The 27456-nt window shown below is 53.3% G+C and overlaps 2 protein-coding genes across 16 annotated transcripts in view; one reads left to right on the top strand and one right to left on the bottom strand.

Annotated features, from left to right (window-relative positions):
- Positions 1-10645, bottom strand: part of DLEC1 (DLEC1 cilia and flagella associated protein) — a 106941-nt gene extending 96296 nt beyond the window's left edge. For 3 of the 12 annotated variants that reach the window (XR_010946916.1, XM_067753782.1, XM_067753787.1), the window contains exons 1-2: positions 10252-10436; positions 9868-9934 (exon numbers count right to left, since the gene is read on the bottom strand). The gene's annotated coding sequence lies outside the window, so the exon portion shown is untranslated. Of the gene's footprint in view, positions 1-5388; positions 5638-9867; positions 9935-10251; positions 10439-10467 lie in introns of those variants that run through there. The other 9 variants (XM_067753776.1, XM_067753783.1, XM_067753786.1 and 6 more) reach the window with 7 other exon arrangements.
- PLCD1 (phospholipase C delta 1) lies at positions 5952-27254 on the top strand. Of its 4 annotated transcripts, XM_067753800.1 has the most exons (16): positions 5952-6133; positions 10869-11051; positions 13045-13209; positions 16564-16792; positions 23000-23129; positions 23231-23462; positions 24040-24241; positions 24410-24554; positions 24631-24780; positions 24871-25029; positions 25261-25420; positions 25616-25732; positions 26129-26307; positions 26400-26532; positions 26609-26758; positions 26893-27254. In XM_067753800.1, exons 1-16 carry the CDS (start codon positions 6100-6102, stop codon positions 26976-26978), a joined length of 2454 nt encoding a protein of 817 aa, XP_067609901.1. In that variant the 5' UTR covers positions 5952-6099; the 3' UTR covers positions 26979-27254. The 4 variants fall into 4 exon arrangements, 3 of the variants coding, with proteins under 3 accessions (XP_067609901.1, XP_067609903.1, XP_067609900.1); XM_067753802.1 differs by lacking the exon at positions 10869-11051 and having other exon boundaries at positions 5954-6133; XR_010946922.1 differs by lacking the exon at positions 26893-27254 and having other exon boundaries at positions 5977-6133; positions 26129-26204; positions 26609-26748.
- Positions 27255-27456: the final 202 nt, after the last annotated feature.

Raw genomic sequence — 27456 nt, 5'->3', positions numbered from 1 at the left:
CTCTTTTTACTGCTGGGGTGAGTCTGTGTGCCCTACAGCCTGAAACCCACTTCCTGAGATGAGGCCCAGGATGCTTGCCTGCAGACCTGGGCCACTTCCGCTTCTCGTGGTTGGGCCTGGCTCCCTCATCTCTACTTTCCGGTATCTCTTCCATCCTCAGGGCTGGGAAGCCAGGGCCCCTGTTCTGCATTGTGTACTTGAGAGGATCCTGATCTGACTCTCCTCAAGCTACACCCTCTCCAGAGCGAGGAGGCCACAAGGTCAATGTGACATGCCCCGTGCCTGCCCAGACATTGTGAGCCCATTGACAGGACCTGTGCAGGCCACTTCTTTAAGGCCTTCCTCGCATTGCTGAACGGCGTGTGCACTAATGGGTAGCGTGGGTGGGGGTGGAGGCAGAGGGAGCTTGGGCAAGTGGGCTGGTTTGTCCAATTGCTCACGTGCATGTGAGCCCACCCACCCCACCCCCACCATAGGGGAGGAAGGAGCTAGTAGAACAGTCTGGGGGCCTCCATTGCTCTAGAGTTAGGACGGGGCCTGCCCAAACCAGGTGGTCTTGTGGAAACTCCCTGGCCCCCTTCCCTGCCCTAGGGAAAGACAGGACAATGGATTCTCACCATCACCTTTGGCCTCTCCATCCTGCCTCCAAACAGCCTCAGAGAAGGACACAGAGAGTCTGGCCCAGCCTGGGAGAGGCCTCCCCTTTTTCTGTGACCCTCCCACCTTCTGGCTTCAGCTCCCCCGGCTCTGTCCAGGCCAAGGTCTTCAGCAAAGCTCCAATTCCTCCTCTGCGCTCATCTTCCTTGACTTTTCAGCAGTATCTGCTGCTGCCCGTTCCCTCTTAATGACACACTCCCCTCCCTCGCTCCCTGCTTTCCTCTGTGCTTCCCCACCTCCACCATCGTCTCCCTCTTCTCCTGGTACCTCTCTGCCTGATAAGCTGGTTTCATCCCTGATTCCACTGTGCCCAGCAACCACTTTCTGTTTGCTCTGTGACTAACTGAATAAATGAATGGTTTCAACCGGGCACCAGTAACAAAGGACGCCAGTCCCCTCACCTATGAGGACTTTGTCAGCATAAAGGGAATTTCCTGAGCTGCCTTCTTCATTTTATAACCTGTTCTGCCGACCAGAATTTGAGTTTTGTTTATCTCTGGGTTCCCACACACATTTTTGGCCTTTTAAATTTTTTTACTTTTAAAGTCAGAAAGAGAAAGACAAATACCATATGATATCACTTATATGTGGAATCTAAAATATGACACAAATGAACTTATCTCCGAAACAGAAACAGACTCACAGACATAGAAAACAGACCTGTGGTTGCCAAGGGTGGGGGTAGGAGAGGGATGGATTGGGAGTTAGGGGGTTAGCAGATGCAAACTATTATGTATAGAATGGATAAACAGGGACTTCCCTGGTGGCGCAGTGGTTAAGACTCTGCGCTCCCAATGCAGGGGGCCTGGGTTTGATCCCTGGTCAGGGAACTGGATCCCACATGCATGCTGCAACTGAGAGTTCACATGCCACAACGAAGGAGCCCGAGAGCCGCAAATAAGGAGCCCGCCTGCCGCAACTAAGACCCGGTGCAACCAAATAAAAAAATAATAATAAATATTAAAAAAAAAAGAATGGATAAACAACAAGGTCCTACTATATAGCATAGAGAACTATAGTCAATAACCTGTGATAAACCATAATGGAAAAGAGTACACAAAAGAATGTATATATTCATATAACTGAATTAATTTGCTGTACAGCAGAAATTAACATAACATTGTAAATCAACTATACTTCAATAGAAATTTTTTTTTACTTTTAAATTTCAAAAGTTATACATCATTATGGTAAAAAATTCAAATAATACATAAAAAATAAAAAGTATCTTCCTCTCAATCTCTTTCCTTGGATTATTTCTATATCCTTCTAGCTATTGTTTCTGCCTGTACAAATACAAATATCTACAAAGTTTTTTTAATTTTTAAAAAGCGCCAGTGGTATTATAGTATGCATTATATATATTATCCTACAATTTGCTATTTTTCACAGCAACTCAAAGAGGACTGATTTTGTTTTGTTTTGTTTTGTTTTTGTTTTTGTTTAACAGATGCAGGAGAACCCACTGTAATGGAAATACCATAGGTTATTTAACCAGGTCCCTGCTAGTGAATTTCAACTTGTATAATGTTTCTGTACAAAACACATAGATGATATAGAATTAAAATTGCTTGGCCAAAGCATATGTACATTTTAATATTTGAGATATTGCCAAATTACCTCGCAGAACGATTAACCCAGAGTAGACTCCCACTAGCATTGTGTGAGGGCTTACGGACATTTTCAACATGCTTTGAATCATATCCCAAATTTTAGCCCGAGCCCACATCTTCCTTTAAAACTCCAGACTTGTATATCCATCCTGTATCAATACCTGACATCTCACCTTAGCTGTCTGAAGGCACCTCAAACATAATGTGTCCACAACAGAGCTCCCGTTCTTCCTTAGCCTTCCCCATTTCTGCTTCTGGGAACCCCTGCTTCCAGTGGTCCAGGCCAAAAACCTAGAGTTGCCTCTGACTCTTCTCTTTCTTTCACAGCCCCCACTGGTCAATCCTGCTGGCTCTCCAGTCAAAATGTATCCAGAATCCTCCCACTTCTCATGACCTCCACTCCCACCACCAGGGTCTGACCCACCGTCCACTCTCACCTGAATTATTACAAAAGCCCCTTCCTTGGACTCCCTGCTTCAGCCCTGTCCCTCCATGATACCCCCCACTTCCAGCAACCAGAGTGATTCTTTTAAAACAAGAGCAGGGAATTCCCTGGTGGTCCAGCGATTAGGAATTCTGCACTTCCACTGCAGGGGGCCCAATCGATCCCTGGTCGTGGGAACTAAGATCCCACAAGACATGCGGCACGGCCAAAAAAAAATAAAAATAAAAAAATAACCAAAAAAAGGAATCTAAAAAAATGGTACAAATGGACTTATTTACAAAACAGAAATAGAATCACAGATGTAAAAAACAAACTTATGGTTACTGGGGGGAAAGGTGGGGAGAGGGATAAATTGGGAGGTTGGGATTGACATATACACACTACTATATATAAAACAGATAACTAATAAGGACCTACTGTATAGCACAGGGAACTCTACTCAATACTCTGTAACGACCTATATGGGAAAAGAATCTAAAAAAGAGTGGATAGATATATATGTATAACTGATTCGCTGTGCTGTACGCCTGAAACTGACACAACATTGTAAATCAACTATACTCCAATAAAAATTTTTTTAAATAAAAATAAATTAAAAATAAAAAAACAACCCATGAGTCAGATCATGTCCCTCCTTGACTTGAAGCCTTTCAAGTGCTCCCCATTTCCCCCAGAGCGAACGTGGAAGCCCTTAGAAGGCCCAGCAGGACTTGGGCCCCATTTCTTCTCTGGCCTCTCTCATTCCCCTCTCCCTCACTCGGCTCTCTCTGCTGCAGCTACACCTCACTGACCCAAGCTCATCTAGGTTTGCTTTTCTGGGGGAGGGATTGGGCAGGGCTGGCTCTGAAGCACAGCTGGAAAGTTGGCATTCTTGGGTTGATCCTCCCCCCTCCCCAGGCCTCTAGAGAGGGTAGGGGTGGAGGGGCGAAGGGAAGTGACCTAAGGTGGGCACCAGCCCTGACACTAGGTCTCACCTGTCTCCAGTCATCCCAGGAACCCCCTCCCCACACCCCCCCCCCACACGCTCATTGGAGACAGGATGGTCAGCCGGGGGTGCGGAGACGCCTGAACCCCCCCCATTAGACAACTCGTCTAAGGGGACGCGTGGCCCCTCTGTGCCTGCTGAAAGCCCAGTGAGTCACCAGGATCTCAGGGAATCCTGCAGAGGTTAACTTACTGAGAGCTGGGTTTTAGGAGGGTAATCTAGGCATCTGGCCAGGGATGGGCCCACAGAGAGCCCTGGCTGTTTAAGGGCAGAGGGAGCAGAATCCAGCAACTGCGGTTCAATGCAAAGCCTTTGCTAGGCCCTCCCAGCCCCTCAACACACAGGCGCAGTCACACACACCACACAGGCTTACACACAGCAGAAGTAATTAAGCAGATGACCTCCCAGCCTGTGAGAGAGAGGGAGGGGCAGGCGGGAGGAGAGGAGAGTCCTGGGGAGCCGCTGACCCACAGGTCAGAGCAGCAGCCTGGTTTCTCTGAGCAGGGCGTGGCCCAGCCCTCTTTTGTGGCAGAACTTGGCTGCATGTGCCAACTCTGAGTCAGCCGTGCCCATCCTGCCCAGCAACCCCAGGCTCAGGAGAAGGCCTTAGCTCCTCTGCCTGGGCCAGAGGCCAGAAGAGGGCCTGCGTGAGACAGGTTTGGTGTGTGCAAAGGAAGAGCCAGGCTGTAGCCCCCACCAGCGGCATCAGGTAATGCCCTGGTTTCGAGCTCGGGGCTCAGAGCTGGGAGGTGATGTGAATAAACAGGAATGATGCTTAAGATGAAGGAGTCAATTGCTGGTGTCAGAGTTTCATTGTGTCTCTGTCTGGGAAGAGGAGCAGGACTTGAGGAAGCTTAACTTGCTGAGTAGAGGGGCCTGCAGGCCCCCGGGGATGTCAGAGGTCCCAGGACTAGCCCCAAGGCCAGAGGAGGCCCCCAAAGGGCAGTCCTGGAGACAGGCGTCCGGGCCTGGGAGAGAGAGTGAGGACAGAGAAAGAACCCCTCATCCTCCCTGTCCCCAGGCTGGGGCTCCACAGGGAGGCCTTGTGTGGACTTGTTCATCCTTGAGCAGAAGGGAAAGCAAGGAGGGTTTGGACAGGCCTGCCAGGGGCAAGGGCTGCTCCTGCTGGAGGGCAGGCCCACTGGGGAGAGTGCCAGACAGAGGGCAGCCCCCCTCTGCATAGGGGAGACATACAGAGGGCGGGAGCCTCTCCAAAGTCCTGACCCAGGCTCAACTGTCAGGATGGGAAGACTTGCTCTCTAGCTGGTTACATCCCTTCATGAGGTATTCAAGGCCACCTAGGCCTGCTTGTACTGGGAGGGGGAGGGGTTGGGGTCCAACTGGTTCTGCCAGACTCTCATGTTGGCTTTATCAGCCCAGCAAGATTCACTGGTGGGCTCAGTACCCCGCATCCTGGGAGGTCTTCTGGGGGCTCTCCCAAGGGCCTTTCCCAAAAGTTGGTGGGCAGCAGGATCCTTCCAGGATCCCCCAGGACTTCCCCTGGAGGTCTCTGGGTACCTATAAAAAGGGTGTCAGGATTGCAAGAATTGATGGTGGGAGTATGTGGGGGGGTCCATTAGGGACCCCTTGTCCAGACAGCCCCTTGGGAGGCCACCCAAAGAAGGTACCCTGGAGATCGCCAGGAGTTTGGGGTGTGAGGGGCTCAAAGGAGAGCTCTCTGCACCTACCTGCTCTAAGTTTTACGGCTTCCGCCCCAGCCCCCCGCCAAGGGCACTTCTGGGGTTAGAAACTTCCCAGCAAGCCGGGAGGGGACCCTTCTCCAGACTAGGTCCAGGCATACCTCTCCAAGGACCTCCTCACTCGCGTCCGTGCACCCATTTTGCAGAAGGGAAAGCAGACATCCGGGGAGCAGCGGCTGGCGCCTGGACTCCGAGGCTCCCTTTCGCACCAGCCCGGCTGGGCGTCGAACGTTACGCGGTCCTTGCCCCAGAAGGACTCCAGATTCTTTCGTGCATCACCCCAACCCCGGCGAGGCGCCCACAGGCAGGGAGTGGGGCCGGGCCGCCGGCGATAATGACAGGGTCCGCGGCCTGTGGGTGGCGGTGGCTGAGGAAGCCAGAGAGATCCGGCTATTTCTGGCCGGGACGCGCCCACAGGCCTGGGCCAGGGATGGCCCGGCTTCCCGGTCCCCACCTCTGCTCTCCTCCCCAACCCCCAGGAGGGGCGGGGAGAGGCGCTGGTTGGAGGGCCCAGGGGGCGGGGGCGGGGGCGCGGGCGGGCGGGGGGCGGAACGGAGTCCCGGGAGCACCTCCAGTGTCCTCCCTCCTCACTCCATTCGGGGCCCTCCCCTGCACTCCTCTCGGACCCGAGGCCGCCCGCGCTGTCGCTGCGGACGAGTGTCCCGCGGCGCCCCCCTCCCGCCGCGCCGTCCGTCGGGCATGGACTCGGGCCGGGACTTCCTGACCCTGCACGGTGAGTACTCGGCCGGCTCGCGGGGGGACCCCGCCTGGGCCGACCTCGAGGAAAGCCGTTCCCGGCCCAGGATGGGGGACCCCCGGTTCCTCGGCCGCTCTCCGCCCCGCCCCGGGCCCGCCCCTCGTCCCTTTTGTCGCACGGAGGAAATCTCCACCCGGGACTGCCGGGCGCAACCCTGGGCGTTTCCAGGCTTGTTCCCCAGACCCGGCCGGTGGGGAGAAGGGTGCGAGTCTCCCCCGGCCCTGCCGCCTCGGGGACTCCCCCTCTCCCTATCCTAGTCACGGACGGGTGGGCTCCAGGGTCCGGCGCGCTCGGAGGGACCGAGGAGGAAAGGAACCAGCATCCACGAATAACCGAGTTACCTTCGCCCAGTCCGGGCCGCCCAGAGAGGCTCCCCAAAGCCCAGGCGTGCCTGGACCGCGTCAGGCAGCGTAGGTGTGGCGGGGTGGGAAGGCTGGGGCGAGGAGGTTTGCGAGGTGAGGTCGGGCCGCGCCGCAGTAACTGCCCAGCGCAGAAATCCTAGTCAGCGACGCCCGGACTGGGAGGGGCAGCCCGATCGCCCCCATCTGCGCACCCTCCTGGCCGGACAGGCCTGAGTCTCAGCTCTAACTGCCTGCTGCTACCCCGCTTTGTCCAGCCGAGCTCTGTCTTCTCCGACCGACCGGGAAACAGTCTGGGCCAGCTCCTTGCCCTATAGCTGTCTCTCCAGGAGAGAGGGCAGCCGCGGGCTCTGGACTGCAGGGACTGGAGGTCTCCTAGCTGCACGGGGGCCCCCAACCTGGACCTGGAATCTCTTTGCTCCAGCCTGGGGACTCACCAACTTTTAGCGTGCTTTGCCCTCCTGCACCCCAGGTCATCTGCCAGCTCAGCAAACCCTGCCTCTCTTGCACCAATCACCGCTTAACCCGATCTCCCTCTGTTTTCTAGTACCTCTGGAGTCCTTTAGTGCCCACCACCTACCCACCTAAACCATGCATGGATATAATAGAAGGGAAAGAGAAAGCCAGAGCCCTCCAGCTGTCCACTAGAGACCCTCTGGAGTTCAGGGACACTCGGAGACGTTCCTTTCAGCCAGTGCCCAGTCTGTCTCATTTTCCTGGTTGTCTCAGATCTGGTCCCCATGGCCCAGAGAGACCTTGCTCAGTGCCCAGAGCTGTTACCCTCACACAAGTAGCCTCAAGGCAAACTCCTTCAGGGTCATGGGATCCTGCCCTTTCCAGGGCTCCCTCTTCTCCTCTCAGGACAGAGGTGTCTCAGTGCTCCTGCCACCCTGGCAGGAAGGGTGGCTGGGCAGCTCAGAGGATCACAGTAGAGATCTCTGCTTTCTCTCTCATCATCCCTTAGCTAGTGCTGTGTACCCTGCAGACTGCCACCTCTTCCGTGCCAGCTTCACATTCAGACCTCCTACAAGCCCTCTGATCGCCTCTGGCTACAGCTGTAGCCTCAGCTCATGTTAGAATGGGCTGCATCCTCAGGCATCTGTGCCTTTGCCCGGTCTCTGTCCCTGGGCAGCCCTGGTATCTTCCCTGGAGAGGAAGCCACGTGGAGGCTCATTCAGCGCCTCCCAGTTTTGTGGCATGGGCTTGGCAGCCCTGGTCCATCGTGTTTGAGACCTGCCTCCCAAGTGCCTGACAGTCCAGCTCTTCCTGCGGAGCTGGCAAGAACAGTGCGATCCCAAGCTGTCTCCCTGAAGGCCCTGCTGCTTCTAGCTCATCACCCAAAATTACGTCCCTTAACTGCCTTTTGTTCCCCCTGCAAACCGTATCGGCAAGCAAGGATCTGTCAAGGAGAACTGGTGGTGGAAGGGTGTAGGCACTGGGCCCTGTGCCGTTCCAGGTTGCTCACACTTCCACTGGAGAGTCTGCATCTCTTTCATATTTCGGGTCCTCTAGCACTGGACACACTTTCTGGCTTGGGCAGTTGGGGGTCTGCTGCAGAAAGGCTCCCTCCATTGGCCTGGGGGGGGTATGGGGGCCACCTAGATAAGAGATGTCCCTTCTGTCCTCGCCCCAGATGCATGCAGAGGCACTGTAGTATACAGACATGGATTATGGAAGTAGACTACCTGGGGTCAAGTCTTAGCTTTTTCATCTTAGACAAATCCCTTGACTTCCTGGTGCCTCAGTTTCCTCATCTGTAAAATGGGGGATAAGAACACTACCTCCCTCATGGATTGCAGTAAGGATTGAATGAGCTAACACATACAAGGCAATAATGAGAACAGTGCCTAGTACCAGCAGGTACAATGTTCCTACAGGAGGCCCACCCCCCAAGTGACCACGTCATGTGAGTACTTTGTGAGATGAGGGGGAATAAGGTAGTCCCTAAGCAGGAAAAAAGTGACCAGAACGCTTAAGAATCAAAGGGCTCCTGGGGAATTCCCTGTTGGTCCAGTGGTTAAGACTCCATGCTTCCACTGCCAGGGGCTGGGGTTTGAGTCCTAGTCGGGGAACTCAGATCCTGCAAGCCATGCAGTGAGACCAAAAAAAAAAAAAAAGAAGAAGAATCAGGGGCTCCTTCTGGTGCTTCTGAAGCCCTCAGACTGACGCTGTAGTCCCCTGGCCTCCTTCCCTACCCTACTTCCTTTGCTTGCTCCATTCTAGCCAGGCCTGCACTGGCTTCTCCAGCAGGTCCCCAGATGTACCCAAAAAGACCTAACTTCCCAAAGCTCTCCCCTCACTGAACACATCCACCTCCACCTACACTAACTATTGAAACACTGAATCCCTCCCGCCCCACTGTAAAACCTGGCATTAGTAAAAGTGCAAGGTAGGGTGTAAGAGGGGCCTCATCTTGGTCCCAGGAGACCTGGGCTGCAGTCCTAGACCTGGGTTCCAGTCCTAGCTTTGCCTCTACTTACATTGTGACCCTGAGCAAGTCCCTTTGCCTGTCTGGGCCTGTTTTCTCATCCACGGGAAAGCAATACCTACTGATAGGGGATGTTGTGAGGATAAAGCACTAGTGGGCAAAGGAATTCTAGGTTGGCAAAGAAGCCAGTACCCCCAAGAGATAACGGTTCCAGATCCATCATAGCAATTTGGGGTAGCCAGACCCCTACCCTCCTCAATTACGTTTCAAAGCTGTCTGTCCCTGGGATTCCATGCCCACACAACACAGACACACACTGATCCACACTGATCTTAACTTTTTTGTGCCCTGGACCACTTTGGCAGTTAGGTGAAGCCTGTGGACCCCTTCTCAGGATCATGTTTTTAAATGCATAAAATAAAATACATAAAATAAAATACATAAGAATTCAAAGGAAGCAAATTGTATTGAGATGTGATTCTATCCATAGGTCCTCGGGGAGTCCTTGGCCCTCTGATTAAACCATTAAACCATCACGTGGTTTCTCTAAAACAGAGGTTCCCCTTACAATCAGCTCCCTCAGCTCCAAATGAAGAACAATATTTCTGTGCCCATATTCCAGCTCACCTACATTAACACACATTCTCATGATTTATTTTTCTCCGAGGTGTGACCTTAGGCAAGTTGCTCTGCACTTCAGTTTGTTATTATTGCTGTGCTTGTCTGTGCTAATAACTGGCTTTGCCAGTGACTCACTGTCAATGCTGGTGACTGGAGCTGCGGTGAGGCGAGTGAAGGAACTATTCAGAGGCGGAGAGTAAAAGAGAGGAGTGAGTCAGGCCTCTGGGTGGTGTCCTGACCTTGGCACACAGTAGGGGCTCCATAAATAATTGCTGGGTGAAAAAAAGCAAGACGTAACTTACATGAAAGGGCCCACTGTTCCGAGCACACTGGCAGCACAGTTTCATATGGAGTTGGAGTCCTCCTCACCTATTTATCAAAGCAAGCCTGTGTTAATGGACTCATTTTTAAGACCAGCATTTTTTCAAGAATTCCATTCGCATTTGGAGCCTTGGAGATTATCCCACTCAGGTAGCGGAACTCTCAGAGAAGGAAACAGGCCTCCCTGAGGTTTACATGTGAGGGAACAGCCCGTTGAGTCACAGTGGATTCGTTGAGGAACTGAGGTAAAATATTTGGCGGGTTCCGCTGTCCGGCCCGGGCTCCATTCCCGGCTCCTTCCTATCCCGCCCCACCCGGTTGTCCGCTAGACTCTGCAGCCCAGGCTGCCGCCCGGCCGGGCTCACCTCCCGGCTCAATCTTGCCCAGCCCTCCAGTTCTCTGCCAGGCCTCCAGCTGAGTGTTTAGAATTCGCGGCTCAGGCTCCGCCCCCTGGTAGGACTGCCTCCACAGTCGAGGTTCCGCCCCTCCCTGCCGGAAAACAAAAGGCCTTTGCAGTGAGGGACCCTCCCCCGGTTTGTCCCCTGGGCCCTGGCTCCGCCCCCGGCCGTCTTCCTGGCTACCACTGCCCCACGTCGCCTCGCAGACTCGGCTCCTCCCGCTCCCCACCTCTTTGGCTCTGGCTCCACCCCAATCCGCTTTCTGGGCTCTGACTTTCACCACTGATCTTCTTCCCGGGTTATGGATTTGTCCCGCTTCACCTCCCGGCCCCGGTTCCTCCTCCTTCTCTCCCCGCCTTGATTCCGCTCTCGCCGCACCTCCTGGGGGCATCGGTCCTGCCCCTCTGGAACTGTCCCTGCCTCCTAGGGTATGGCCCCGCCCCTTCAGCACAGATTTCTGTATCGCCCCGCCTCTAGAGCCATGGCCCGACCCTTCACTGCCCCGCCCCCACGGGTTCTAGCCCCGCCCATCCACTCCTGGTCTCCGCCCCTGCTCCACTCTAAGGAGGCCGTTCCGCTCCTAGGGCCAGGGTTGCCTTCTGGACGCCACACTGTGCCGAGCCAGGCTCAGCGGGCGGCGGGGGCACTTCGGAACGTCATGCAGTGCCTGGGGGTCAGGCGCCGAAGCCGGAGCCAGAGCCGCTCCAGAGAGCTCTACCTGCAGGAGCAGAGCCTCGAGGTGGCAGCTCTCAATGAGCAGAGGCTGGGTAAGGGATGCAGGGCGCCCCCCCCACCCCCCGAAATCTGCGGAGGCCGGGAAGGCAGCTGGGACAGGACTCAGACTGTATGTTCCTGATCTCGGGGACTGGACCTGTATAGTTCTGTGAGTGTGTGACCCACGGTGGGGCTGTGTTTGCGGGCATGGCATGTGGAGTAAGTACTGGGGGCGGGGATTGGTTACCCTGCGCCTTGCCACCCCCAAACCATCCTGTTTACAAACCTAGTGGTGATTCTGTCACTTGTATGGTAGTGGGGGCCACTGTGCAATAATGATATGCAATGCTGTATAACCAAGTGGCACCAGTGTGACAGTGTGCGATCCAGGGTGATGCTGTGTACCATGTGTGACTGTGGGTGACCCAGGTGACTGAGTGATTCTGTCATCTCTGTTATGGTGTGTGTGTTCTGTGGGTGTTCTGCTGTTACTCTTTGTGGCAGTATGCCCCTGAGAGGTGGCTGTATAAGGTAACGTTTTCTAGCATTGGCCCTGTGGGCAAGCTTCTGAGTCCCGACTCTACCATGTAACTTCCTTGAGCCTCCGTTTCATCATCTGTAAAATGGGAACAATGATAGTGCCTTCCTCACAGGGTTGTTCAAGGGATTAAATACATGTGCTAAGAACAGGATCTTATTCAAACATGAACTATTATTATTATTATGGTGACTGCTATTATTATGACGACGATGATGTTCTGGCACTGTACGTTGTGTGGCTGTGTGTGACTCCATGTAATAATATGTGTCACCGTGTGTGGCCCATTGTCTCTTCCCGGTTGTGTATGGCAGTGTGTGATGAGTACGGTGGTGTGGTGTGTGTGACTGTGTATGTGTGTGGCTATATCTGTGTAGCTGTGTATTGCTGTGAGTCCCAGACTCAGTTTGTTTCCATTAGGCCTCACCCTAGGTACATGGGCAGGGCTCCTGGCACCGCCCCCACCGCCAGCCTCCTATTAGCACTGTAGCCCCTCTGCACTCCCCATATGTGCCACTAGCCTGGGCAGGTTGGTGAGGCTGCAAGGTCGACCCAGGGGCCCCTGAGCTCAGAGGCCCCTCAGCACCACCCTCCCGCAGGAGGAGAAGGTGCTTCAGCTGAGTGAGTGGGGCTGAGCGAAGGGCCCATAGACCTTCTGGGTGCTAAGGGAGCAAGGGAGGGGGGGCGGGCAGCCCAGAGGCCTCAGAAACAAAAGGGCCTCAAATAAGGCTCAGAGATGGAGGTGTCTGCTTAGGTCGCCCAGCGGCCTGGAGGGCCACTAATATCAAGACCCACCTTGGGACCGAGGTCTGTGTTCCGGAAGCCATGTCGGCAACCAGGGGACTTATCTCTGCCTGACCGCAGACAGGGCCACAGTCTGGCTCCAGGACAGGATGAACATGTCATCTGCTCACAGCCTTTTCCAGAACCAGAGGGTGGGGCTCACCTTCCGCCCCGTGCGCCGCCCCTCCCCCCATCTGTGCCATGCGCAGTGGCTTGTCCTAATGCCCTAGCCAGGGAGGGGCGGTACAGCCAGAAGCCAGAGGGTAAGGAGATGACCCCCCGCCAGCTGACCTCAGCCTCGGAAAGGACAGTGGAATCCCCCAGCTGAGCTGAGGCTGCTCTCTCCTCCGGCGGCTGGGAACTACCCTTCCCGGCCTCTGTCTTGAGCCCCACAGACACAGCCACCAGTTGAGGACATCCTGCAGGAGCCCCCTCCTCCCTCAGTGGGCCTCCCCTGGGGCTGGAGGGAAACTGCTGACACTAAGGCAGGGGGTGGAGAGAGCTGGGACCAAGGTGGGGGAAGGTCACATCAGACTGTCACCTCTGAGGAGGTCTTGAGACCCTTGGAACAAGGGTGACAACAAGGAGGGAGAAGTGAACAGAGAGCTGAGGATGAGGCTGGTGAAAAATGGGCTGAGAGGGTCCAGTGGTGGGCACGGCCAGCATGGAGCCTGGGGCAGCAGGGACCCTAGAGGAGGTAGCATCTTACCAGCTCTGCCCCCTAGGTCTACAGGATGACAAGGACCTACAGGCACTGCTGAAGGGCAGCCAACTCTTGAAGGTGAAGTCCAACTCATGGCGGAGAGAACGCTTCTACAAGCTGCAGGAGGACTGCAAGACCATCTGGCAGGAGTCCCGCAAGGTCATGCGGACCCCAGAATCCCAGTTGTGTGAGTGCCCTGGGCTGCAGGGGGAGGGGCAGGGTGCTGCACCTGCGCTTGGTTGGGGAAACTGACACTGGTTAGGGTGGGGTGGGGCTGGAGGTCAGTCGTGGACCAGGACCAAAGGTAGGAAAACTGAGGCCTGGCCTGGCGGGGCAGAGGTTGGTCATGCAAACAGGACCAGATATGGGGAAACACCCCGGCCAGGGTTGGGGAGAGGAGCCAGTTAAATCACTGATAGGGAAACTGAGGCCTAGCCTGGGCTAGAGAGGGCAGTCATGGACCAAGGACCACAGATGGACATGCTCAAGACTTTTGGGGGTGGGACTCCATAGCCATGACCACAGATGGGGAAAGCCGGGCTCCCAAGTAGGGAGGGAGCTAGACAGTGTTGCCTGAATTCCCAGGTAACCACCCGGACATTTGTGGGAAGGAGGGAAGGAGGGAGGACTAGGGCCCAGGTGTGGTGAGGCCCAAAGTCCAGGGGCAGATAAGGCCCTTCCAGGTAGCAGTGGCCAGGATGTGAGGTGGGGCTGCAGGAGGCAGCTCCTCCCTGGGCTGGGACCAGAAAGAGAGCCTGGGGTGGAGCAGGGCTGGGACTTGCACAGAGAGGCCTTGGCTGGGCAGCTCCCTTGGGGTTGTGGACCTGAGGGCTTTCTGGAAGCTTTAGAAAAGGTCCAAGACGCCAAAGCTCAGGCCTGCAGATGGAGAGTGCCTCCTGCAAGGTCTTAGGAAGAAAGTTCTGCCACTGCTGCTGCCCTTTTACACAGAATGCCCTAAGAATCTTGTAAAATGAGAGGTTCCCTCTGCACCTTTACTTGGTGGGAAAATTTTAGACCAAAGCTATCCAAAAGAACTTTCTATGATAATGGGAATGTCCTGTATCTGTGCTGTCCAATATGTCAGCTACTAGCCACCTGTGGCCATTGCGCACTTGAACTGTGGCTAGTGTGACTGAGGAAATGAATTCTTTTTTTTTTTGGCTGTGCCACTGCACGGCATGTGAGACCTTAGTTCCCCGACCAGGGATTGAGCCTGAGCCCCCTGCTTTGGAAGTGTGGAGTCTTAACCACTGGACCGCCAGGGAAATCCCACAAATTCTTAATTTTACTGAACTTTAACTAATTTATATCTAAATAACCACGTGTGGCTGGGGGTACGGAAGGATCACTGCAGCTGGATTTCTCACACGGTCCAAGTCCCTGGAAATCCCTCACCCATTCACCTGCCCTCGGCTGTAGAGATGGGGCAGGCAGGGTCAGCCCACTGGCAGGTCTCTGGGGAGTGAGACCAGACACAGGTGACAGGGCCCAGGTGGGAAGGGGGCAGGAGAAAAGGGAGGGGCGGCCCACTGAGGGCGTCTCAGGAAGGGTCTGCCAGGCCCCAGGACACTGGACAGAAACCTGAGAAGGTGTTGCCTGTGGCAGGTCAGAGGGGAGGCAGGACAGGAGCAGGGTCGGATGCGGAGAGCCCGGCTGGGTCCTGGGGACAGTGGGCCATGGGAGGTCTGAGCAGGGCAGGGCAGGGTGGGAGGGGATGGAGCCTGAAGCGCTCTCAGGAAACTACCCTGCGTGCCTGTTGGCCACGTAACACAGGAGTGACCTGGCCCTTGCCTCTGTCTGTGGCTCCAGCCAGGTTCCTTCACAGGCCTCTGCCCTGATATGGGGTTTCCTGTTAGACACTGGCAGTTGGCGGCACCGTGGGAATGGGGCATCATACTGTCTGAGCCCTGGGGACTCCTGGGAGCCCACCCCCCAGCCAGTACACATGCATGGTTCCCAGTGTGAGCCAAGCACTTGGCGGGGGTGGGCAGGGGGCAGACTGAGGAGTGGGAGATGTGGGCCTTTCCAGACCTGGGCTGGTGAGCTGGGAACCTCATACCGGCACAGCTGGGAGCACAAGGGCAGGAGGAACCTCCCGGGCAGCAGACCCAGTGTGAGCAAAGGTGCAGGGGCAAGAACAAGGAAGGGCCGTGAGTGAGGGGCCTGCACCCTGACAGGAGGGGCCACAGGGGCGACAGGTTGGGGGTTGGGCACCAGGTGTGCTCCGGTGAGGAGCATGGCTGGAAGAGGGCTTTTTCCATGTCAGAGACCCAGAGACAGGTCTGGGCTGAGCATGCCCATCGGGCTGCTTCCCTCCTCTAAGTGAGCAGTGAGACTGTGCTCCCCCCCCCCCGGGGAAACTGAAGCCAGGAGATGGGGGTGGGGAGCAGTCCCCAGTTCTCTTTGCCTCTGTTTCCTGGTCCGGAAGTTGCCCCCATCCCGACGCCACTAGCCTCCCTCAGCTCTGGTTCCCATAGGCAGACAAGGATTATCATCAGCAGGGAAGGCGTCTGGATTCTCTCTCCGCTGCCCAGGCTTCCTGTTTCCACTCCCAGCCTGGGGCAGCTACAGCTGGTGTGGGACCTAGAGGGACACGGGAGGTTGTAAGCGGAGCGATTCAGCAGGGATATCCCCTGCATCCCACATGGCCCAGGGTTCGTGTGTCTCACACCTCAGAGCCTGCTTCCCGGACAGGCACATGCCACACATCTGGGGCCTGCAGGTGGCCAGGAGGCCACCACCGGGAAGGACAGGCAAGCTCTCAGCCAGAGCTGGTCTAGACCCAGGAAAGATGGACGTGGATGGTTCAGGATGGGGATGGGGATGGGGCAGGGGCAGGGGCAGAGCCTGGCTCCTGATGTGGGGAGGCCCAGCATGAGCCCCTCCCAGCCAGGCCAGGGAGGGCCCCTTGGGGTTTCAGGCAGGTGAGCAGGGCCTTGCTGCTCCCTAAAGCTTGGAAGGTTGGGCTGTGACAGGACAGCCCCCGTCCCTGGTTCCCAAGGGCAGAATGATGTCATCTCAGACCCCCAGGGGCACCCTCCAGTCTACCTCTTGGGATCCTGGAGCACCATTCCTGCCAAGGGGCTCCCTGAGATCAGGACACACAGATACATGCAGGGCAAGGCCCTGGCTGCTCCCCTGACACAAGCACTTCCCCCTCTGTCAGGAGAGGGGCCTGGAGGCTCCCATGGCTGTCCTGAGGGAGGCGAAGGGCCCAAAGTCAAGCACAACAGGAGAGTGTGTGGCCTCCTCTCCGTCACAGGCCCCAAGCTCCAGAATGGTCTCTATCTCTGTATGAGAGCCCTGCCCTGCCCCACTCCTCTCCCAGGGGCCCTGCTTCCTCCCAGCACAGAAACAGGAGGCCTGGGACCCTAGGTGCCCTTCCCACCCTAAAGTCAATCTCTCGCTGCCTGGGCGTTTCCATGTGCACGCTATAACTGTGTCTCGTTCCTTCTCCACCTCAGCCTCTTTTTGTCCCCCGCTCTGCCCATCTTCCTGCCCCTCACGGCTCTCTCTGCCCACCTCCACCCTCTTCTTGCAGTCTCCATCGAGGACATTCAGGAGGTGCGGATGGGGCGCCGCTCAGAGGGCCTGGAGAAGTTTGCCCGGGACGTGCCTGAGGACCGCTGCTTCTCCATCGTCTTCAAGGACCAGCGCAATACTCTAGACCTCATCGCCCCATCGCCCACCGAAGCCCAGCACTGGGTGCAGGGCCTGCGCAAGATCGTCCATCACTCGGGCTCCATGGACCAGCAGCAGAAGCTGCGGCAGTATCCTTTTGGTGGCAGTGGGTCCAGGCCCAGCGGGTGGGTACTGGCTATGGTCGTCCCCAGGACAACCTGGATATGGAAGACATGCAGCTTGGGCCATCATACCAAAATACCATAGACTAGGTGGCTTAAACAACAGAAATTAATGTTCTCACGATTCTGGAGGCTGGAAGTCCAAGGTCAGGGTGCCAGAGGGTCGGGTTCTGGTGGGAACTCTCTTCCTGGCTTGTAGATGGCTGCCTTCTTTCTCACTGTCTTCACATGGCAGAGAGAGAGAGAGAGCACAAGATCTCTGGTGTCTCTTCTTTTTTTCTTTTCTTTTTTTAAAGATAAATTTATTTATTTGTTTATTTTTGGCTGCATTGGGTCTTCGTTGCTGCCCGCGGGCTTTCTCTAGTTGTGGGGAGCGGGGGCTACTCTTTGTTGCAGTCCGCGGGCTTCTCATCGTGGTGGCTTATCTTATTGCAGAGCACAGGCTCTAGGCGCACAGGCTTCAGTAGTTGTGGCAGGCGGGCTTCAGTAGTTGTGGCACACGGGCTCAGTAGTTGTGGCTTGCGAGCTCTAGAGCGCAGGCTCAGTAGTTGTGGCACACGGGCTTAGTTGCTCCGTGGCATGTGGGATCTTCCTGGACCAGGGCTCGAACCCGTGTCCCCTGCACTGGCAGGCGGACTCTGAACCACTGCACCACCAGGGAAGTCCCTCTGGTGTCTCTTCTTTTATGGGCACTAATCCCATCATGAGGCCCCCACTCATGACCTCATCTAAGTCTCTCAAGGCCCCATCTCCAAATACATCACATTGAGGGTCAGGGCTTCAACATATGAATTTGGGAGAACACAAAGGAAGCAGGGAGGGTACTTGGAGCCCTCTTTGGTCTACTCTGACCCAAGGGCCAGACAACAGTGCAGCCCCCTGAAGTCCCTCATCCCCCCTAGGTAACCAGCATGGAGTGGGGAGGCTGAGGGGAGCTGCCTGCTTCAGTGGGAGACCTAGTCTCAGATATTTTAATGTTTCCTAAAGTTAACTGCATTTTTTTCCTCTGGGAGTTTGGGAGGCCATGATACACTCCCACTTGCCCCCATATCCTGTGCCACTCTTTGGGGAGTCATCACGTTCCCCCAGTCCCGGTGTGCAGGCCAGCCTGCGGGCTTGAAACAAATTCACTTCAAAGTCCAGGTGCACAGCAACACAGTAGTCTATGGTTCAAAGTGATCAGCCTTCTGGTATGTAGGATTAGGGTGGAACCAGCACCGGCTCCTTTTTTTCTTTTTAAATGACAGCTTTATTGAGATATAGTTCACATACCATATAATTCATCCACTTAAAGTGTACAAGTCCATCTTTTTAGTGTATTCAGAGTTATGCAACTATCACCCCCAAAAGACACCCCATGCCCTTTAGCAGTCCCCATTTCCCCACAACCCCCCAGCCCTAGACAACCACTAATCTACTTTCCGTCTCCATACATCTGTCTTTTCTGGACCTATTATATAAATGGAATCATACAGTCTCTTGTGACTGGCTTCTTTCACTTAGCATAACGTTTTTAACGTTTGTCCATGTCATAGCATGTGTTTGTACTTCATGCCTTCTGTTTGCCTAATAGTATTCCACTGTGTGGCCATTCCACATTTTACTTATCCAATCAGCAGTTGATGGACATTTGGGTTTCTGCTTCTCTGAATAATGCTGCTGTGAACATTTGTGTATAAGTTTTTGTGTGGACATATGTTCTCATTTCTCTTGAGTATATACCTAGAATTTCTGAGTCTTGTGGTGACTATATATTTAACCTTTTGAGGAAATGCCAAACTATTTTCCAAAGAGGAAATTTACATTCCCACCAGCAGTGTCTGAGAGTTCTGATTTTTCACATCTTCACTAACCCTTGCTATTATCTGCCTTTTTTTTTTTATTATAGCCATCCTTGTGGGTTTGAAGTGGCATTTCACTGTGGTTTTGATTTGCATTTCCTTGATAGCTAACGGTGTTGAGCATCTTTACATGTGGTTATTGGCCATTTGCATATCTCTTTGGAGAAACAGCTATTCAATAGATCCTTTGCCCATTTGTTGTTGTAAAGTTCTTTTTTTATGGATCTATTTATTTTAATTTTAAATTGTGGTAATATATACATAACATGAAATTTACTATCTTAACCATTTTCAAGTGTACAGTTCAGTAGTGTTAAGTACATTCACATTGTTGTGCAACCATTTCCAGAACTCTTTTCATCTTGTAAAACTGAAACTCTGTACCCATTAAACAGTAACTCCCCATTCCACCCTCCCCCAGGTCCTGGCAACCACTGTTGTACTTTCTGTCCCTATGAACTTGATTACTCTTAAGTTCCTCATATAAGTGGACTCATACAGTATTTGTCATTTTGCCACTAGCTTATTTCATTTAGCATAATGTCCTCAAGTTTCATCCATGTTGTCACATGTTAGAACTTCCATCCTTTTAAATGCTGAACAATATTCCATTGTATGTATATTACCACACTTTGTTTATTCATTTGTCCATTAATGTACACTTAGGTTGCTTCCACTTTTTGTCCATCATGAATAATGCTGCTATGAACATGGGTGTACAAGTATCTTTCTGAGGCTCTGTTGTCAATTCTTTGGGGTATATACCAAGAAGTCAGATTGTTAGATCATATGGTAATTCTATTTTCAATTTTTTTGAGGACCCACTATACTGTTTCCTATAGCATCTGTACCACTTTACATCCCCACCAACAGTGCACAAGGGTTCCAGTTTCTCCACGTCCTTACCAACATTTGTTATTTCTTTTTTAAATAGGTCTCTTACTGTGGTTTTGACTTGCATTTCCCTAATGATTAATGATATTGACCATTTTTTAATGTGCTTTTGTATATCTCCTCTGGAGAAATGTTTATTCAGATCTCTGGTCCATTTTTTTTTTTTTTTTTTTTTGGCGGTACACGGGCCTCTCACTGTTGTGGCCTCTCCCGTTGTGGAGCACAGGCTCCAGGCACGCAGGGTCAGCGGCCATGGCTCATGGGCCCAGCCGCTCCACAGCATGTGGGATCTTCCCGGACCGGGGCACGAACCCATGTCCCCTGCATCGGCAGGCAGACTCTCAACCATTGTGCCACCAGGGAAGCCCTCTGGTCCATTTTTTAATTGAGTTGTCTTTTTATTATTGAGTTGTAACAGGTTTTTTTTTTTTTAAATATTCTAAATATTTTAAAAAATATTCTAATATTTTAAAAATATTCTTATCAGATATACGCTCTGCAAATAATTTCTCCCATTCTGTGGGTTCTTTTCTTTTTTTGGTGGTATTCTCTGAAGCACAAAAGTTTTTAGTTTCAGTGAAGTCTAATTCATTTACTTTTTGCTTTTGTTGCTTGTGTTTTTTGATGTCACATCTAACGTAAAGTCACAAACATTTACTCATATATTTTCTTCTTATAGTTTTAGCTCTTGCATTTAGGTCTTTGATCCATTTTGAGTTAGTTTCTGTGTATGGTGTGGTGAGGGATCCAACTTCATTTTTTTTGCATGTAGACATACAGCTGTTCCAGCACCATTTGTTGAAAAGACTATTCTTTCTTCATTGAATCGTCTTTACACCATCTTCAAAAAATCAACTGACCATAAATATGAGGGTTTACTTCACGACTCTCAATTCTCTTCCATTTACCTAAATGTCTCTTCTCACACCAGAACCACAACGTTTTAGTTACTGTAACTTTGTACGAAGTTTTGAAATCGTGAAGTGTGAGTCTTCCAAATTTGTTCTTTTTTTTTCAAGATTGTTTGGACTGTTTTGGGTCCCTTGAATTTCCATATGAATTTGAGGATTGGGTTGTCAATTTCTGCAAAGTAGCCAGCATGACTGTGATAGGTATTGTGCTGAATCTGTAGATCAGTTTGGAGAGTATTTCTCATTAAACAATATCAAGTCTTCTTTCTGATCAGCAAATATGGGGTATCTTTCCATTTATTTAGATCTTTAATTTCTTTCAACAATGTTTTGTGGCTTTCAGAGTATAAGTTATGTATTAAAAGAATTTGTATTTTTATTCATTTTGATGCTACTGTATGGAATTATTTTATTACATTTTCTGATTATTCATTGCCAATGTATATCCAACTCCTTTGGGGGACACATTTTGAACCCTGTTAGCTCCCTTTACTGTGTACTTTTCAGCATTTCAAAGACTTTTAAGTGTCTTTTCTCAAGGCTATGTCTGCCTGATTTTGAGCTTTCTTTTTAAAATTTTAATTGTTATTTATTTTATTTTTGGCCATGCCTCGAGGTATGTGGGATTTTAGTTCTGACCAGGGATTGAACCTGTGCTCCCTGCAGTGCAAGTGCAGAGTCTTAACCACTGGATCACCAGGGAAGTCCCTGAGCTTTCTTAAAAGCCCAATTCTGTGGCACTTTTGTGATAGTCACTCCTTTTGCACAGGCATGCACTTGGACAATCTCATGGCCTCTGCAGGCTTCTGCTGCCCAGACCTTGAGATCATAAAGCCATCCCAGCCTGCTGAAGAGCAGTTGGCACTGGGACCTCATGCTTGGGTGTACCACTCTGAACTTGATTTTTTAACCTGGAATTCTACTATAATTTTTTTAATGTAAATACACATATTTACATAAAACATACATATATATAAATAAAGGTTTAAAAATATGGGTAGGTTAGAATAAAATTTTAATCTTTAATTTTTTCTGGCTGCATTTCATTTTGCCTAATGATACGTTTGCTAAAAATAGTGGAGATTATACATTTGTATCCATTTTCTGTGTAACATTATATCATAATTATTTCCCTGTGTTAGTATAGTCTCCATAAACGGCTTTATTAATGACTGTGTACTATTCCACTGAATGGATGGACTATAAATTAGTGATCCATTCTTTTAGTGTCAAACATTTCATTTCCTTCACCACTATGAATAACATTGCAAAGAACTATGTTCATAAAACCTTTCAGTATTTAGAAGTATTTCCTTACCAATGGATTCCTAGAAGTGGAATTACTGAGTCAACTGATGTAACAGGTTAAAGCTTTAGCTATCCCTCCATCACTTTCCTAAGGGTTGTACTGATTTACTTTTTGCCCACGTGATGGATTTGAGTGTCCATTTCACCTCACCCTTACCTGCACTAGGTAATATACTTTTAAGTTGCTAAATTTTAGTTTAAGAAATTGCATCTCATTTCCAAATTGTTAATAACTTTGACTACTAGTAATGTTTGCAAAAGGTCAGTTTATATCCCTTTCTCATTTAGTTATTAGGGTCATCATACTGTTTTCTTTTTAATTAATTCTTCAAAGGCTTTGCTGCAAATGCTTCCTCCAGTCTGTCAGATAGATGACTTTAGTTTTTCTTTATTTAATCCTCAGAATTTTAAAAAGTTTATATGGCATGATTTATGTTGTTGTTTCTTTTGTGATTTCTTCTGAAGCCTGCTATCATGTTTTCATTGTGCTCATGAGCTCCCATTGTCTTGTTCTATAGTTAGCTCTCTGTTTTCTGTGGACTGTAGTGTGCAGCTCCTCCTTCTCTAGTTCTCAAGGTCAATTCTGATGGGAGAGATAGAGAGAATGGAGAAGTGGAGGCCTAAGTGCCCCAATCATGACACCATGATCCCGGCTTTGTTTTTGCATGTGATGTCCCCACCTTCTGATCAGTGGCTTGAAATTTGCTGTTTCCTACTAAATAAGCCTCAAGTGCTTTCGTCAGAAAGCACTATATACTATATAGTGTATAGTATAATTATATGCTATATAGATATATACGATATCTATAATTGGGTAACAATTATATACTGAAAGGGACATACCTTGAAATGTTAACAGTAGTTACCCCTGGGTGATAGGATTATGGGGGCTTTGTTTATTTACTTTTCTGCATTTTCTAAATTGTCTGTAATGAACCCTTTTAGAGTGAGAAAAGAAATGTTTTTGAAATTTTGAAAGGGTTCAAAGCCAGAAAACAGGAAAAAGACTCCTTCACTGGATGTCACATTTCCTCCAAAGAGGCCACCAGGTCTTCCCTCTGAAATGAGGATATGCCAAAAGTCAGGCCTGCGGGGAGCTGTGTCTACAGGGGACCTCAGTCCACCTGGGCCCGGGAGTTGACCCTGAGCTTGAATCATGGCTGTGGCTGGGACCTCGGGGGTCCCAGGGCTCCTGGATTCTTTCCTTACTTCTTGCCCAGCTGGATTCATTCCTGCTTGCGAAAAGCTGACAAAAACAAGGACAACAAGATGAACTTCAAGGAGCTGCAGAACTTCCTGAAGGAGCTCAACATCCAGGTGGACGACAGCTATGCCCGAAAGATCTTCAGGGTGAGGCAGGATGTGAGGGCTGGGTCTGCCTGGCAGTGTGTCCTTGACTGCAGCCCGAGACCTGCTCTGAACCCTGCCCACCTGGCGTCCTGGCTCTGCAGGAATGTGACCACTCTCAGACAAACTCCCTGGAGGATGAGGAGATCGAGACCTTCTACAAGATATTGACCCAGAGGAAGGAGATCGACCTCACCTTCAAGGAGGCTGCGGGCTCGGGGGAGACCCTGTCGGTGGATCAGTTAGTGGTCTTCTTGCAGCACCAACAGCGGGAGGAGGCGGCGGGGCCTGCACTGGCCCTCTCCCTCATTGAGCGCTACGAGCCCAGCGAGATGGGTGAGGGCCTATGACCTGTAGTCCCAGGGCCACACAGGGTGGGGAGACCCCTGGGGAGACGGCAGCCCAAGAGTAGGGAGCTGGCGGGAAGGGGGCACCTCAGCCAGGCCCAGAGCCCCTGGTCAGTATTTCTCTGCCCCAGGAAAGCAGATGGGAGGCAGGGACCCTCTCTTGGTTCCTCCTTCAGGGGATTTGAGGACTCCTCCCCCAGGAAATGGAGAGAGAGAAGGCTGGAAAAGCAGGCACTTTTCCTGCCTCCCTCTTTGTGCCCACGCTGGCCACAAAGCTTTAAGACATCAGATGGGGCCCAGTCCTGGAGAAGGAGGAGATGAGGCCCTGCCCTCAGGGGGGGCCTCACAGCATGGGGGACAGAGGAGGAGACAGGGCCCCACCCTGGGATAGTCACGGTCTGGTCAAGAGACTCGAGCTTAGCCGCTTCCAAGAGGTACCGAGGACCAGCTCAGGACGGGAGGCAGGAAGAGTAGGGGAGAGGTGAGTGCGGGGAGGGGGAGTCCCTCACCCCAGAGCGGCGGCGCCAGCCTAGGGCTCTGACGGGCGCCGGCCTCCCGCCTCCCAGCCAAGGCGCGGCGGCAGATGACCAAGGACGGCTTCCTCATGTACCTGCTCTCGGCCGACGGCAGCGCCTTCAACCGGGCGCACCGGCGGGTCTACCAGGACATGGGCCAGCCGCTCAGTCACTACCTGGTGTCGTCCTCTCACAACACCTACCTGCTGGAAGACCAGCTCACGGGGCCCAGCAGCACCGAAGCCTACATTCGGTGGGGCCGGGAGACCTGGGCATGATGGGGCGGGGCCGGGCGGGACCTGGTCGTGATGGGGCGGGGCGGGGCGGGGCGGGGCGGGGCTGAGCGGGACCTGGGCGGGCAGGCGGGACCTGGGCGGGGCCCGGCCGGGACCGAGGGGCCTAGCCGCCGTCCCACTCGCAGGGCGCTGTGCAAAGGCTGCCGCTGCCTGGAGCTCGACTGCTGGGATGGACCCAACCAGGAACCGGTCATCTATCACGGCTACACCTTCACCTCCAAGATCCTCTTCTGCGACGCGCTCAGGGTCATCCGGGACTACGCCTTCAAGGTGGGCGCGCTTCTGGTCCTGAGGAAGGGGATGCTCGGGCCCACCCACCCCTCCTAATCCGCCCTTGGGCCTCCAGGTGTCCCCCTACCCCGTCATCCTGTCCCTGGAGAACCACTGCAGCCTGGAGCAGCAGCGTGTGATGGCGCAACACCTGCACACCCTCCTGGGCCCCATGCTGTTGGATCGGCCACTGGACGGGGTCACCAGCAGCCTGCCTTCCCCTGAGGTGCCCGATGGGGTGGGGTGCCCAGAGGAGAGGGCAGGGGACTGGCCGGGAGGCCCGCTGCGTCTTGACCAGCTGCCCCTCCACCCTTAGCAACTGAAGGGGAAGATCTTGCTGAAGGGGAAGAAGCTTGGGGGGCTTTTCCTCCCTGGAGGGGAAGGCAGCCCTGAGGCCACTGTGGTGTCAGACGAGGATGAGGCTGCTGAGATGGAGGATGAGGCAGTGAGGAACCAAGTGCAGCACAAGTCCACGGTTTGAGCGGGGGCTATGGAGCGAGGAGGGGAGGGGGGCCCTACCCCACCATCCCCCTCCATCACACTGTGGGGTATTTGTCTTGTCCGGGTTCTCTGTGGCTGTCACTCAGACCCTCTGCCCCCTCTCTCTGTCTCCCTCTCTGTTCTCTCTGTATCTGGGTTTCTGGCTCTCTCAGTGCCCACCTGCCCCAACCTCTGAATCTGACTTGGGCCTCCCCATGGCCCCCAGGAGGACAAGCTCAGACTAGCAAAGGAGCTCTCAGATATGGTCATTTACTGCAAGAGCGTCCACTTTCTGGGCTTCCCCAGTCCTGGCACCCGTGGGCAGGCTTTCTATGAGATGGCATCCTTCTCCGAGAACCGTGCCCTCCGACTGCTTCAAGAATCAGGTGAGCCCGGCCCTGTCCCCCCAGGGTGCTGTCCATCTGTCTGACCACCTGAGCTGGCCAGGGTCAGGACTGGCTCCCACCCCTCCGGACGTCACCCAGAGCTGGCACCCCACGCTGTTACCAGACAGAGCTGGTAGGGAGGGGCTTAGACTCACCAGGAGGCCTCCACTTCTAATGCGCCCACACCCCCCTCAGGAAACAGCTTTGTCCGCCACAATGTGAGTCACCTGAGCAGGATCTACCCCGCCGGGTGGAGAACGGATTCCTCCAACTACAGCCCTGTGGAGATGTGGAATGGGGGCTGCCAGATCGGTACGGGCTGGCTGGGGCTTGGAGGAGGCCTGGGTGAGGGTTTCCGCCTGGAGGGCCACGGGTCAGGAGCCTCTGGGGACCCAGGCAGAGCCAGATGCAGGGATTTGTGGGCTCAGGAGCTGGTAATCTCAGTCTGGAAATATCCCCCACCAGCAAATACAGCGTCAGAAATCCCATTGTTAGCACACTTGTCCTTTGAATTCTGGCACCAGAAATGGAATGCAAGGTTGGTGTGGTGGGTCAGTTAGGGTGGCAGGAGGGCAGTAGGCATTGAGTGATCCTGGACCCTGGTTCTGCCTCACGTGTGACTCTGGGCCTCAGTGTACCCCAAGCAGGCTGGGCTATGGGGCCCCTGAGGCCAGCCCACAGCCTGTGACTGCTCTGTCCTGCCTGTAGTGGCCTTGAACTTCCAGACACCTGGGCCAGAGATGGACGTATACCAGGGCCGATTCCAGGACAATGGGGCCTGTGGGTACGTGCTGAAGCCTGCCTTCCTGCGAGACCCCAACTCCACCTTCAACTCCCGTGCCCTGGCTCAGGGGCCCTGGTGGGCTCGGAAGCGGCTCAATGTCAGGGTATGGCCAGCCACCGGAGGGACAGATGCCATGGGCCTCCCTTCCCCCTGGCTACCATCCTGAACCCTTAACTGTCCCCCGTCTTTCCTCAGGTCATCTCAGGGCAGCAGCTGCCAAAAGTCAACAAGAATAAGAATTCAATTGTGGACCCCAAGGTGACCGTGGAGATCCATGGCGTGGGCCAGGACGTGGCCAGCCACCAGACCGCTGTGGTCACCAATAACGGTACGTGCTGGGCCTGGGCTGGGCCCGGCTTCTGGAGCTGGTGTCCATGCTGTTGACATGGTGCCTGCACCCCTAGGTTTCAACCCATGGTGGGACACAGAGTTTGAGTTCGAGGTGATTGTGCCTGAGCTCGCCCTCGTGCGCTTTGTGGTGGAGGACTACGATGCCTCCTCCAAGAATGACTTCATTGGCCAGAGCACCATCCCCTTGAACAGCCTCAAGCAGGGTGAGTGTTTGTGGAGGGAGGGGACGACTCGAGGGGAGGCATCTCTTGGGAAGGGGCCGGCTATTCCTCAAAGCATCCTCCCTAAGTGACCAGAACTTCCGCTGTGCGCCCTTCCCCGCCCCTCCGCCTGCCAGGATACCGCCACATTCACCTCCTGTCCAAGAACGGAGACCAGCACCCGTCTGCCACCCTCTTTGTGAAAGTGGGCCTCCAGGACTAGGCTCGGGGAGTCTGGTGAGGGCTGCCCCGAGCGGACCAGGCCCTCTGTCCACATCTGGGGGGCAGGACAGGGGCTGCTCCCAACCTCTCGCTCAGAGCTGGCAGCCCCGCGCTGCCCTCAGCTCCAACCTACTGTCTGTGTTGCTGCCTCTCGGGAGCCCAGGAGCTGGCCCAGTCCCTGGAGCTGTCCTCAATTCCGTTAGGAATGACACTGCAGCCCGCTCCATCCTCCAGCCGGGCCCTAGGTTGAGGGTGTTTATAAAAATCATAAGACTAAGTACTGTGGTCTCTTTACCTGGACACTGGAAAAATCCCTGTAAGGCATGCGTGCGTGTGTGCATGCCCCAGAGCACTGGAGCCCCAGCACCTCACTCTCCACTTCTCCACCCTCACACTGGAGCAAGGGGGGACATCTGTCCCCCGGGAAGGAGGGACCAGCAAGAAACAAACCCCTGAATGGCGGAGGGTATGGAGGGCTC

The sequence above is a fragment of the Pseudorca crassidens genome, chromosome 10 (genome assembly GCF_039906515.1).
Source record: "Pseudorca crassidens isolate mPseCra1 chromosome 10, mPseCra1.hap1, whole genome shotgun sequence".
NCBI lineage: Eukaryota > Metazoa > Chordata > Mammalia > Artiodactyla > Delphinidae > Pseudorca > Pseudorca crassidens.
The sequence above is the reverse complement of the archived record's forward strand: the minus strand, read 5'-3'. Positions and strand labels throughout refer to the sequence as shown.